Source organism: Cetorhinus maximus, chromosome 3 (genome assembly GCF_964194155.1).
Source record: "Cetorhinus maximus chromosome 3, sCetMax3.hap1.1, whole genome shotgun sequence".
In the NCBI taxonomy this organism is placed as follows: Eukaryota; Metazoa; Chordata; class Chondrichthyes; order Lamniformes; family Cetorhinidae; genus Cetorhinus; species Cetorhinus maximus.
Window position 1 is genome coordinate 196,291,098 of NC_135881.1, and position 14,033 is coordinate 196,305,130.

The 14,033-nt window shown below is 40.9% G+C and overlaps 1 protein-coding gene across 1 annotated transcript in view; it reads right to left on the reverse strand.

Moving 5' to 3' along the window:
- Nucleotides 1-2,032: 2,032 nt before the first annotated feature.
- Nucleotides 2,033-14,033, reverse strand: part of LOC144679166 (uncharacterized) — a 31,573-nt gene continuing 19,572 nt past the window's right edge. Inside the window, 3 exon segments of the mRNA XM_078539550.1 lie at nucleotides 2,033-2,681; nucleotides 7,588-7,711; nucleotides 9,671-9,804. Coding sequence (XP_078395676.1) covers nucleotides 2,444-2,681; nucleotides 7,588-7,711; nucleotides 9,671-9,804 — 496 coding nt within the window. The 3' untranslated portion in view covers nucleotides 2,033-2,443.

Consider the following 14,033-nt stretch of genomic DNA (forward strand, 5'->3'; position numbering starts at 1 on the left):
CTCTGCTGAGTTAACTGAGCAGCTGGAGGCTGACTGAGGGAAACTGAATTTTTTTTAAAAAGCACTAGGCTCTTCAGGTGGCTCAACGATGAATTCACTGCCTGATGTAGTATCTAGCCACAGAGATCAGAAAGGTCACAGGGAAAAAGCACATTAAGCCAGTTCAGCATGTTCAGAAGGTCACTGGGAGAGGCTGTACTAATGGATTTGGAGACCCACGAAATGTCAGTCATGTGAAGACCACCATATCTTTGCTTTCTTAGTGCTGTCAACTTGAGAGCAGAGAGAACTACAAAATGGCAAGAGACTCGAGCAGTTTCAGAAATCAGAAACAACAAAGGAGCTGGGTCTTAGCCAGCTCCAAATTCACGGACACTGGAAGGGTTGGTTTGAGACTTTTCGTATTCCAAAAAAGATGTTGGAATCAGCAAATTAACATGCAAATGTAACTTCCCTTCAGAATACTAAATGCAGCCTTACAGGACTGCTGAAAGCCAGGCTTCAACAAAACGAACCCACACAAACACATGAAACATTTCCAAAAAATTTAAAAAGCCAAGGAGAAAGTGTAATATTTTCGTAGAACTGTTCTCATGGTCACAATGAGAGTTAGTGACTTAAACCAGGCCGGTGTATCATTTGGCATTGGAGTTTTACATTTCTTTGCCTGAATTGAAGCATCAGAACTCAGCACAAACACCAATTCACACCCTGATCTGCAACTCAACTGGTTCCAATTGCCACATTTCTTCTGTTACCATGTCACTGTGTGCTTCTCTGAATTGTAAGTGAAGTATTAATGATCAACTGTACTACAGGTTGTTCCTCTTTGGCAACATGATCCTGGCTTCATATTGAGCTCAAATATTTCAACATCACTTCCACAATGACATTTTTTTTATCAGCTTGCAGTCCTATATTTCATCTATATGCACAGTATTGCAAGAAGCTTAAAGAAACTGACACTGCAGTTAATCCATGCTAATCAATAGAATGGTCATATAATTATGCATTTTTCTTACAGAGTAGAGATATTAGTTTAGAAGTTACTTTTGACACTATCAACAGGCATATGCTATTAACATGGGTATTAACGCATTTATTTTACATGGGTTTCGCCCATGTTAAATGAACAGAGAAAGAGAAAGAACTTGCACTTGTATAGCACCTTTCACAACTGCAGCATGCCCCAAAATTATTCACAGCAATGAAGTACTCTTGAAATGTAGTCGCTGTTGTAACGCAGGAAAATGCAGCAGCAACTTTGCACACAGCAAACTCCTGGAAACAGCAATGAGATTAATGACCAGATATCAGTTTTACTGATGTTGGTTGAGGGTTTAACCATTGGACAGGACAACAGCATAACTGCTCCTCTTTGAATAATACTGTAGGGTATTTTACATCCACCAGAGAGGGCAGACACGGCTTTCATTTAACCTGCAGCAATGCAGCGCTCCATCAGTATTGTACTTAAATGTCATGATAGCTTATGTGCACAAGTGGCGAGGGTGAAACCTGAACCCAGGACTTTCTAACTCAGGAGGTAAGTGCTACCACTGAGTCAAGACTGACACCATCAAACCAGTGCATTAAGTGCTTGAATAATATTGCTAAATGTAATTTGTAGGCTATTGTTTCTTCAGGAAAAAAATGCATTACTGGTACCTCATTGTCTATTGCTTTAAGTGTTTTTGTAAGCAGCTTCATTGCATTTATTGAGAACCTCTGATTGTAATATTAAAATCTAAAAGCAATTTTGCTGCAAGCAACTAGATATTCAATTGTAGGCAGTGTGGTGGTGGTAGCATTTCAGAGCTCTGAATGATGTAATAGTGGAAACTCAAACTAACAGTTAGACCATCAGAATTTATGATGAGGAACAAAACGTGGCAGAAAAGCTACAGGAAAAGCCAAACTTGCTTCTATCCATCTCTGTTTTTTTTTTTAAGAACGGGAACACTGTTTATTAGCGATATACTAGAAGCGTACAGCAGTGGTATCACTTTTGTTAAGAGACATCTTCACTCTCTGGTTTGTAAGTATTTTTTAATTTCTTTGGTCAGCCTTACTGCAAACACAGTCCATATTAAATTAATCCCACCACTTTAACCCTCTCTTGAAAAATAAATAAGTGGGGGTGTAACACTGGGGTTGAGCAGACTCGGTTTTGAAAGGTCTAAATGGCTGGGAAACAGAGACACTATTTTCTATAAGCATAAGGGATTGTACAGTCAGCTTTCTCACAATTCACTGGTACATTCTAACTTCAACATACCAAAGCTCCTTTCAGAATGCTAACAATCTTGGAACGTAGTCCAAGCCATCAGTGAGTTTAGTCATCGTTGCCAGCTCCTTCAGTACAGAGATAATAGCAGATGGCCCAGCTGACCTAATATAAAAAAAAAATCTCCAGCTTGCAGATGTGTGATCTCACAGTTTCTTATGAATTGCCAGTTTGCAGGATGTCGGGGGCTCCCTCGAAATGTTCTGTTGTAAATGGCTCCACTCCAGAAGTCGTTTGAATGCTCCTTAAGGATTCTTCCATCTCCTTCTGGTGTTTCTTCAGATGTTTTTGCAAAAGCTGCTTGTCAGGAGAGGAATAGATGCACAAGTGACACCCAAATGTCTCACCCGTGTGATGCCTGCGCACATGAAGGTCCAGGCTCTTCTTTTGAATGCTACATAATAAAAGAAGAATCAAATCAAACTAAATTTGTGATTTCAATGAATATTTGTACTGTATAATTTATATTATGCAGAGGCACTTTGGCCTGAAGCAATTCCATTTTGCTTGGTCTGTGTAACCTCCCCCATTGACAATGTGGGATGCATTGCAAAGCTCCATGGCAGCACAGAAATAACCGTGCACTTGCAAGCTTGTGCACATCCAATTCTTTAAAAGTTCTGTTTGGGATTTTGGCAATCTAACTTTCAAGGTTCCCTGCTTGCCAGGAAAGATCTGTGTAGCCTGATAATGCAAGGTCAGCATTGGTGGGCTGAATGGTCAGCTCACAGCAACCAGAAAATGGTAGCCTGTGCCATTAACTGCTTTGCAGATAACAAGATTAGCCTTTTCATAAGTTCTATTTTCTTCCATTAACCACTTTGTTAGCTCTGCGCAAATAGGAAGAAAGTGCTACAACTTCAAATAGTGACAGACCATAATCATCCAACCAGTCTTATTGCTATATTTAATCATTCCTGTCAAGCAGAAACACCTTAATGGCAAAATATATATTTTGCTTGTGCAGAAAATCAAAACTGTCAGCTAACTATTCCTTAATAATACTGGCTCAGTAGTTTTAGTGCAAGTCGCTTGGAGTCATTTCTATCTGTTATTATAAAAATAAATAAGCATTTTGAACTTATTTGGGAAGCAGCAACCTGTAAAATATATAATAGAAAGAAAACTCAACAAACTAATTTTAAAGCCCAAATTTCAAGGAGTTAAATAGAAACAGTTCCATTTTGAAAGACTTCTCTCCATTAAATGGCCCCTCTCTTATTTGAATTCAGAATGCTCACCGCTTCTTAGGTTCCAATAATTTTCATAATTATTTTTCACTTGATCAGTCACTTTTCACTTATTTTTTCCATCTTAATTATCTGCACATACTTTTTTTTGCCTCCACCCCGGTAACAAAAGTCAAAGGTAAGCTTGAAAATAAGATGAAAAAGAAAACCTCAAACGGAGTCACATCCACTATTTTCTCTCTTAAGGTGTGACCAATGTTTTTGAGGGAACTCATTTCTGTGAGGTCCAAGGGTAGAATTGTTCACCCAGCAGCATTTCAAATATCAAATGAAAAAATTCACCCTCACCAGTGTCAGTGAAGCTGAAGATGAACGCTACTGTTAATCGACACTGTGCAAAAATCACAGGAGAGTCATTGAAGTAGATGCAGAAGTGACAGTAAAAAATATGAGATTCTGAGGTTGCTAAGCAACAACATGTCCCCATTCCATTGCTAATGTTTTTGGGTATACAGTTGTTTCCCCAATGTAAATCTTGTTTTTTGAACAACCATTTTTATAATACATTAATCTTTTATTAACTCTTTCATTTTGCGAGCGTGCTTTGAACGCGGAAGGTAAAAAAGACCCCCTCCTCCCTGAGATGGCAAAGGAGGATAGGAGGGAACACATCAAACAAAATGAAAAATAGAGCAGCAGTGAAAGCAATGTAAGGACGGAGAGAGAGGGAGAGAGAGAGAGAGAGAGAAAAAAGAGAATCAGAAACAAAGGAATATGAGAACAATAGAAACAGACAGCAAAGCTAACAGTGAGTAAAACACAAGAATGAATACAAGGGCAAGTGTGCGTCTTAAATCAGAGTTGACAAAGGAGAGAGAGTAAGAAAACAAGCAAAAAAAAATGCAGAACTCTACCTCAAAAGCAGATATCAGATTAAAATCCTGCATTTGGGTGAAAATATAATTTCCCATTTGCTATTTGAATATTTGAAGCTTCCTCCCCCAATGGCAGAGATAAATATAATCCACTTGTTAGGGAAACAATTTAAAATTTAAAGATCTTTAGACTTCTATGTGAAAATAAATCTCTTGCTGGTAAATGATATGTGGTAAATGGATGTATTTGTACATAAATCATTGAAGGTGGTAGGACAGGTTGAGAGTGCAGTTAATAAATCATCCTAGATTTTACTAATAGGGTCGTAGAGTGTAAAAGCAAGGAAGTTATGTTAAAATTGTATAACACTGGTTTGGCCTCAACTGGAGTATTGCATCCAGTTCTAGGCGCCATACATTAAGAAGAATATGAAGGCATTAGAAAGAATGCAGAAAAGATTCACAAGAATGGTTCCACAGATGAGGAACTTCAGTTAGGTAGATAGATTTAAGAAGTCGGGACTGTTTTCCTTGGAGAGGAGAAGGTTGAGAGAAATTTCATAGGGGTATTCAAAATCATGAAGGGTCTGGAAAGTAGATAGGGAAAAACCGCTCCCATTGGTGGAAGGATTGAGGACAAGACGGCACAGATTTAAACTAATTGGCAAAAGCAGCAATGGCGACATGAGGAAAAACCTTTTCACGCAGCGAGTGGTTATGGTCTGGAACGCACTGCCTGAGAGTGTGGTGGAGGCAGGTTCAATTGAAGCATTCAAAAGGGAATTAGATTTTTATCTGAAAACAAAGAATGTGCAGGGTTACAGAGAGAAGGCGGGGGCAATGGCACAAGGTGAATTGCTCCTGCGGAGAGCCAGCACAGACAAGATGGGCCAAATGACCTCTTTCTGTGCTGTAACAATTCTGCGATTTTCCATTAAGCTTTTTTCTCTAAATAAAAAAACAATTTTGAAGCATATACCCCTCAGAAGTGAAAATAAGCTGTTTATGAGACAGAACTTTGAACACTAATTTTTAGACCTAGGTTTTATATTTGTAATGTCAACAGTAACACATTCATTTTAAATCAGTGTAACAATTGGAAAACGTAGGCCAATGCGTCAGCAGGGCATTATAGCTGGGTGGGATACTACAATTAAGTCAAATGACTGGATAACAAAACAGAAGCCATGAATGCTTTCTAACCTCTTTCTAACAATTATGCTGACTATAGTACCTCCACTGGCACCCCAATTGCAACTAGGTAACTGGGCACAGACCAGGGTCCAAACATTGTTCTGCATGGATCAATGTCACTCCACACAATGCATTTAACTACAGAGTTGGTACTTATTTATAAATTGTATAGACTCTCGAAAATAAATATACAAGCTATACTACAGGAAAACATTTATAAGTGTTGTTGATCTAACCATTTTCCTGCAATATGTCAATACTGAAGCAAAACTCTGCAAAGTCTGGGTGCCACGAGGCCTCTTGTTTCTGTGCTTTTCCTTCCTGCTTTAATGATAATCACGATAAACTGCCTGATTTAACTTTCTTTAAGGTTTTACTTTTTGCAAAGGCAAGTCATTCTCTGAAAAAAAAAATACTTAAACTGAAACCAGAAGGGAGGGTGAAGAGAGCAGCACTTTTGTTTGGGTATTAAAACAATCCTGCAATGGGTAAGAAAGTTCCCTCCAGCAGCTGAGACGGAATCCACCCAGACAGAAAAACCATATCATTGATTTCTGAAACTGTTACCCCAACAGCCAAGATTTGCCAGGGCTGTTTATAAAAAATTTTACATATTTTCTTAGCACATTCCCACAATGGACTGCCGAGCTCTTCCCACACAGAGGGTTGGATTTTCTTCCTCGAGGCGGGTAGCAGGAGTGGGGAAAATTCCCAGCAAGGATGGGATTTTCATTGTGCGGGGAGCCTGTAAGCTGCAGTCGGGCCATTCAACCCAGGAAAACGTTCGGAGACAGCCACAGAGCTGCCGGGTGCCAAGGCAGGCTGTTTAAAAGGCTCGCCCCGGTACTGTGGGTACTGGGACTTTGTCCCAGTTATAATGAAAACAGAAAGGCCCTCCTGCCCTTGCCCCTCACGCCCCACATATTCCTCATGCCCCCATCCACTCCCTATGGCCCCTCATGCACCCCACCCATGACAAGGTATTTCTCCCACCCAACCTCTATGGTCCTTCATGCCCCCCACGCCAAACTATGGCATTTCCATGCCCATTCGCTCATTATACATTGTATAGAAGCACTATAGTGACAATAGGATTCGTTAAAAATGCTTTACAAAAAGCCATTCATTGATAACTTTCCATTCTTTTTAAAAAATCCTTTTTACTACGCCCCAATAAAAGTGTCAATCATCCAGACCCTTTAAAGAATCAACAGTAGAAACTACAAACAATTGAAACCTCTTTTTCTTTTGCAAATAAACATTGTGAAATTGAGAGCATAGATCAGAAACCCAGAGCTGTCAACCAATGTTTTCCCTGGGTCTCAAATGTTTGAACAGGCTAATGGATTTCTGGGCTCTCAGCCAAGAATATATAATGAGGCTTGAGGGATCATAAGGGTGGGTGATGGGCATACGTTGGCACAGGTGGCATGAAAGGCCATAAAGGTGGGTGGGATGGAGAAATACCTTAGCATGGGAGCATGAAGCAGACCTTTTTGAACTTGCCTTTCAAAAGGCTCCCTCATGCAGACTATGGTTCACAACACCTCTTGAGGTGCGGTGAACCACAGCTCATTGAAAAGCTGATCTGACTCCATGAAAATTGCAGAGGACTAGGACATGCTAATCCCCACAATAGAGCCAGCCAGGTCGAGAGTGCAGGCTCACGACCCGAACCAGCCTGCATCCTTAAAAGGCGCTCATGAAAATTGGAAACTGTGGGAATGGGGTGGGGAATCCCAGAATTGGGACCCTCCTGCCATTTTTAAAGGGCTCCCAAGTTATCCCAACTTGGCAAAAATCCAGCTCAAAGTTTCTGATTCCAGCCAAGGCTCCCCAAGGAAATGTAAAGTTACAACAAAGATATAAAATGTTCTTGAATCTTGACGACTCCTTGATTTCATTGACCTTTACAGTACAGTACTTATTGAGAGTTTAAGTTTCTACCCCCTCATTTGGGTGAAGGTGCAAGTTCCTAGGCCACGTGGAATGGGAAGGGTAAATAAGGAGCATGATAGTAATGGGTAGTGTACGCACTCACCAACTATAGGAGCACAGCTGGCATTTGTAAGGCTTCTCAGTAGAATGTGTGCGGGAATGCCGCCTTAGGGAGCTGGCATCAATGGAGGCATATTGGCAGATTGTACATTTGAAGGGCTTCTCACCTTTGGAGACAAAAAATATATAATATACCTTGTAAAACAACCTCATTCAGATATACATGCACAATTCAACAATTACTTCCATTTCTCTTCCCTCTGCAACCCAAATTTTCAAACTGCATTAATCTAAAACTTTTCAAGTACTTACTGCATAGAATATGATAGGTTGAACTTTCAACTTCAGCCAGTCTATAACACAGGTGGTGCCAGCTCAGACTCCAGTTTTTCCTTACTATTGATTTCCATTTTTATTGCCCTTTGCACTCCTGAATCTTGACCAGCGTAAGCATTATAGTTATACATTACACTGTACTCAAATAGTTCACCTTCCTGATCCCCATCCTTCCCAATACATCAAACTGGAGAAGTATACATTCAGAACATGAATACTCACTGCACTGCAAAGACACAGCAGTGACAGGTTAACATGCGCACAAAAATTATCTATGCAGTAACTCAACAGCTCACACACAGTAATCTTCATCACGATGCATCTCTTTCAAATGTTCATGGAAATAAAATTTGCATATCCTTGCCTGGAAAAGGGCAGCTCCAACACTCAAGAAACTAGAAACCATTTTCCTCCAATATATCAATACTACAGCAAAATTTTGAAGAGCCTGGACGACATGAGGCCTCTTGTTTCTTTGCTGGGACAAGACAGCCCACTTCATTGATACCCCGATCCTCCATCTTAAATATTCACTCCTTCCACCACTGGCACGCTGTGGCTGCAGGGTGTACCATCTACAAGATACACTACAGCAACTCGCCAAGGCTTGTTTGATGACACCCTCCAAACCCATGACCTCAACCATCTAGAAAAACAAGGGCAGCAGGTGCAAGAGAACACCGGCATCTTCACGTTCCCCTCTAATTCACACGCCAGCACGACTTGGAAATATATCGACCTCCTTGCCGCTGGCCGAAAATCCTGGAACTCCCTCTATAACAGTACTGTAGGTGTACCTATATCACATAGACTGCAGCGGTTCCAGAAGGTGGCTAACCACCGCCATCTCAAGAGTAACTATGAATGGATAACAAATGTAGGCAACACCCATATCCCATGAATGAATAAAAAACACAGAAGCTAGAAGACATTGTAAAGCGAAGAGGGCAGTTCAGTTGTGTGCTTCCAAAAAGAAAGTTTTCAAAAATATTTCATTACTCCCCAACTTAAAGAAAGTGTTTTATCGTAACAACTGATCTTCTACAGTATTTAATAATCAAAACTTTCTGAAGTTATGTTATGTAGGCAAATTAAATCAAAATGTTAAGTGCAAGTTTCTCGATTTCCATGACTAAATTAAAAAAAAAGACGCATTGATCATATTTCTGAAATAGTACTCGAGCTTCATCTTGTTTTGAATTTACGGCTCACCTGTACTCCACCAACTTTTCCCTTCCATCTCCTACCTTCATTCATACCTACCTATCCCCCTCGACCTTGCCATATCTTGTAGCCTCAGTCAATAACAAGGTTATCCTTTACCACTTTGTTTGTGTCCCTTGCGACCCAAATCCCCCATTCCCTTCCAAGCTCACTTCCTTCTGCATCCACTCCAGGAAAGAACAGCCCCCAACTCATTTACAGCTGCTCTTACAAACTGCCAAGTGTCATGTTTTTGACCTGCACTGGCTACAACAGAGGAGTTGTCATATCAGGCCCCTCTTCATGTGGGAGGGGTAATCAGAATAATTTTCAAGGTCATCTCATGAACCTCACAACTCTAAAGTTGCCGAATGAAAGGTTGAGAGCATATTAGTGATGTTGCTCAGGCTTTAAGATCCACAGAAACCATAAGGGAGACAGCAGAGAGGACGTAGGAACTTCATAACTTAACAAGAGGGAATGGCACGCTTAAAGTTATTTTAAACTATTCTTGGAACACCAAATTTACAGAGTTTTAGAGTATGTGTTATGCAACGGAAAACACTTGTCTAATACATTATTCTTACCTGTATGAATTCTCATGTGTTGAATTAGTGATGCCTTTAGTCTGGTTTTATAATCACAGTGCTGACAATGAAATGGCTTTATACCAGTGTGTGTTCCCATGTGTCTCTGGAGTGCCAACTTGGAGGAGCATTTCCTGTCCAACAGGAAACAGATTTGTCACCATCATTCCTCATTCACATTTCAAGGTTACAATTGTTTAGTGCCATTTAATAAGCATTGCTTTACTTAACCCTTACTCTGCTGGATACAATTGAGAACTCTAAATCATTAATTAACACTAACAAGAGCGGCATTATAACATCAAGTTTCATTTATATAGCAGCTTTAATGTAGCAAAAATATCCCAAGATGCCTAACAGCACTGAAATAAAATCAAATGCCTAAGTGATCATTACAGACATTTCATCACAATCAACTTTTCCACATTCTATCTGTAATCTATTTTAAGTTGTTAAGACAATCTGCTTTCCAGTCCAACGGATGTTGGACTTCAATCTTTTATTGCTGTATATAAGGATTCCACTATTCGAGGGCTGCATCCAGATGCTAGGTGATCACAAGATTGGTTTAGCTGCATGGGGAGATGGTGGCGTAGTGGTAACATCACTGAACTAGTAAGAACCAGAGACCCAGGCTAATGCTCTGGGGATACAGGTTCAAATCCCACCAAAGCAGCTGTTGAGATATAAAAGCTAGTCTCAGTAAGAGACTGGTTTACTAATGCTCTTAAGGGAAGGAAATCTACCATCTTTACATGTAACTCCAGACCCACAGCAATGTGGTTGACTCTTAACTGCCCTCTGAAATGGCCAAGCAAGCCACTCAGTTCAAGGGCTATAAACAAATGCTGGCCTTGCCAGTGATACCCACACCCCCACATTGATCAAAGTCTTCTAAACTTCAGCATCTATCTCCCAAATAATCATTTAGACAAACTATCATTGGACAACCAGCATCTAAAGTACTGCGAGTCTGTATAGCCTTTGGGAAAGGAGAGAAAAATAGAAGGAAAAATATAAATAAATTATAAATGTGGATGTTTTGATACAGTCATTTAAATACTTTTGAATCAGTCATTCTCATACTGTCGGAAACCAGGCAGTCAGTTTGCACTCCATAAGGTCCCATTGCAAACAATGCATTAACGGCCAGGTACGTATGGTCAAGGAATACAAGCCAGGGTATTGGCAGAATTAAAACAGAAACAGAAATACCTGGAAAAACTCAGCAGGTCTGGCAGCATCGGCGGAGGAGAGCACAGTTGACGTTTCGAGTCCTCATGACCCTTCAACAGAACTAAGTAAAAATAGGAAAGGGGTGAAATATAAGCTGGTTTAAGTGGGGGGGGGGGGGGGGGGGCGTTGTTGGGACAAGCAGCCAGTAATAGGTGGAGATAACCAAAAGCTGTCACAGACAAAAGGACAAAGAGGTGTTGAAGGTGGTGATATTATCTAAAGGAATGTGCTAATTTAGAGTGGAAAGCAGGACAAGGTACAGATAGCTCTAGTGGGGGTGGGGGAATACTAAAAGGGCTAAAAGGTAGAGATAAACAATAGGTGGAAATACATTTAAAATAATAGAAATAGGTGGGAAAAGAAAAATCTATATAAATTATTGGAAAAAACAAAAAGGAGGGGGAAGAAACGGAAGCTTTTCTTCAAATAGGGACCATGAGATCTGTTACATCCATCTGAGAGCAGACAGGGCCTCAGTTTAATGTCTCATCCAAAAGCCAACACCACTGACAGTGCAACACTTCCTCTTTATTGTGCTCAAATCGCTTGAATGGGACTTAAACCTATGACCTTCTAATTCAAAGGTGACAGTGCTACCACTGAGCCAAGGCTGACACTCTTTGTGCTAACTTTGTACCGCAAACTGACCTCCAGGTAAGTTACCTTAATCATCAGGTCTATTGTGCAAATAGAGGTTTGATGAATAACCAGTAAGGAGACAAAGATCAAGGACCTGAACCACATTACCACAACTTTTGTAGACCACAGAGAATAGTGTGCAGTTGAAATGCGTGTTTTTTTTAATATAAAATACACACTCAAAGCCAGTCTGGCAAAAGCCCCTAAGTATCATTCCCCGTAATTGCTACTTCAAAAAGTGAATAGTGAGATCAGAATATAGCAATTCAATTAGGATCCCAGAGGAAAAATAATTAGACATGAGTCCAACATGACAAACATCGTCAAGGTAGCAAAAGAGCAAAGACTTCCATTAATATGGACTTTCCAAAACATTTCTTTTTTTAAAAAGATGAATTGTACCCATCTACATTTTTTATTCTATTAAAACACTACTGTTAAAAATCCTGACCACAGGCAGCTATTTGAACCATTCACATCCAGTACAATGTGCCCAGGAACTCCCGGAATGACATTTAGTTTGCGCCAGACTCTTCAAGGCACTGAAAATTTGAGTCCAAATCTGATTTGTCAGAAATCATGCATACAAGTTAAGATTTCCTTTCAGTTTCACTAAAAATTTTGGAAGCTATTCCAAAATTAGCACCACTACTGACTGAACTGGCCGAGTCCTAAAGGACATAGCTATGTTACAATCTCAGACCAGACCCTCAAATTTTGTTACAGTCTCAGGCGAAACCCCCAAATTTTGTTATGATCCAGTTAAGGACCAGTAACTTTTGTTTTAAAATAGACAAAAATTTGAAATCCCAGTTACTCACTAAGAGAATAAAGCCACAAAATTCCACAGTTTTAAATAAACTGAAGAAATGTTCTTATAAACGAGTTAACAAAGCAAACAGTAAATGCTATCTATCTTATACACTAACACCTAGAATTTACATGAGGTAAACAGGAATTAACAGGCAAACTGTGGTCATACACACCACAAGCTGCACATTAAATGGCAGACACACTCAAGACAGTGCCCCAAATTTTCTCAGTAATCCACCTTGACGTCAGTGAATCACAAAAATTCTTTAAAATTCTATCTTCCTCTTGAGAGATTTCAGGGCCTCTCCTTCAAAGATCTGGCCTCTGATTCCTCTCAAAAGCCGCTCCCACACAGCCTGCCCCAATGACCATTTGCCTCCCAGTTGCTCAATCTCTTTTCCCAAGACTACATTTCACTTGGTTCATAATGCTGCACCCCAACATCTAGTTAACAGTATAATTCCAGCACTCTAGCTACTCTGAGCAGAATCCCACTGCTCACGAGATTCCCTTTGCTCCAACTCCCAGCTTCATGGAGCCAATAGCTGCTGTTCACTTCAGCTTCACTGGGCTGATAAATGTTCTGGGCTTCTCTAAACCCCAATCTCCCCAGCAGCACCAAATTAGCAACCTTCTGCTGCGTCCTCCAATTCCTGACTCATCTGAGAAACCATTGCTCACCATCATGGGCTGCTGTTCACTCTGCCCCTTGAACTGATCTGCGTGACCAGTTAATATCTCTCAGCAGGGTTCTGCTCCTGCTCTGTGGATTCTGTACTTTAAAGTTAATGCCCACCCCCCAATCCCTCACCTCCCCCAAACCCTAGCCCTCCACCCCCGCAAGGTGCTAACTTCTAAAAACACAGACAAAAATCCAAAAGTATAGATTGCTTCACAGCTGCTAGACTGGGTCTGTGGCAGGTGGTGAGGGAACCAACAAGAAGGGAAAACCTACTTGATCTTGTCCTCACCAATCTACCTGTCGCAGATGCAACTGCCCATGATAGTATTGGTAGGACTGACCACCGCAAAGTCCTTGTGGAGATGAAGTCCCGTCTTCACACTGAGGGTACCCTCTATCATGCTGTGTGGCACTACCACCGTGCTAAATGGGATGGACGTCAAACTGATCCAGCAATTCAAAACTGGGCATCCATGAGGCACCGTGGGCCATAGCAGTAGCAGAATCACATTCAACTTTAATATGTAACCTCATGATCTGGCATATCCCCCACTCTACCAATACCATCAAACCAGGGATCAACCTGATTCAATGAAGAGTGCGGGAGGGCATGCCAGGAGTATCACCAGGCCTAAAAATTAGATGTCAACCTGGTGAAACTACAACACAGGACTACCTGCATGCCAAACAGCGTTAGAAGCATGTGATAGACTAAGCTAAGTGATCCCACAACCAACGGATCAGATCTATGCTCTGCAGACCTGCCACATCCAGTTGTGAATGGTGGTAGACAATTAAATAACTAACTGGAGGAGGAGGCTCCACAAATATCCCCATCCTCAATGATGGGGGAGCCCAGCACATCAGTGCAAAAGACAAGGCTGAAGCATTTGAAACCATGATCAGCAGAAGTGCCAAGTAGATGATCCATCCCAGCCTCCTCCTGAGCACCACAGATGCCAGTCTTCAGCCAATTCGATTCACTCCACATGA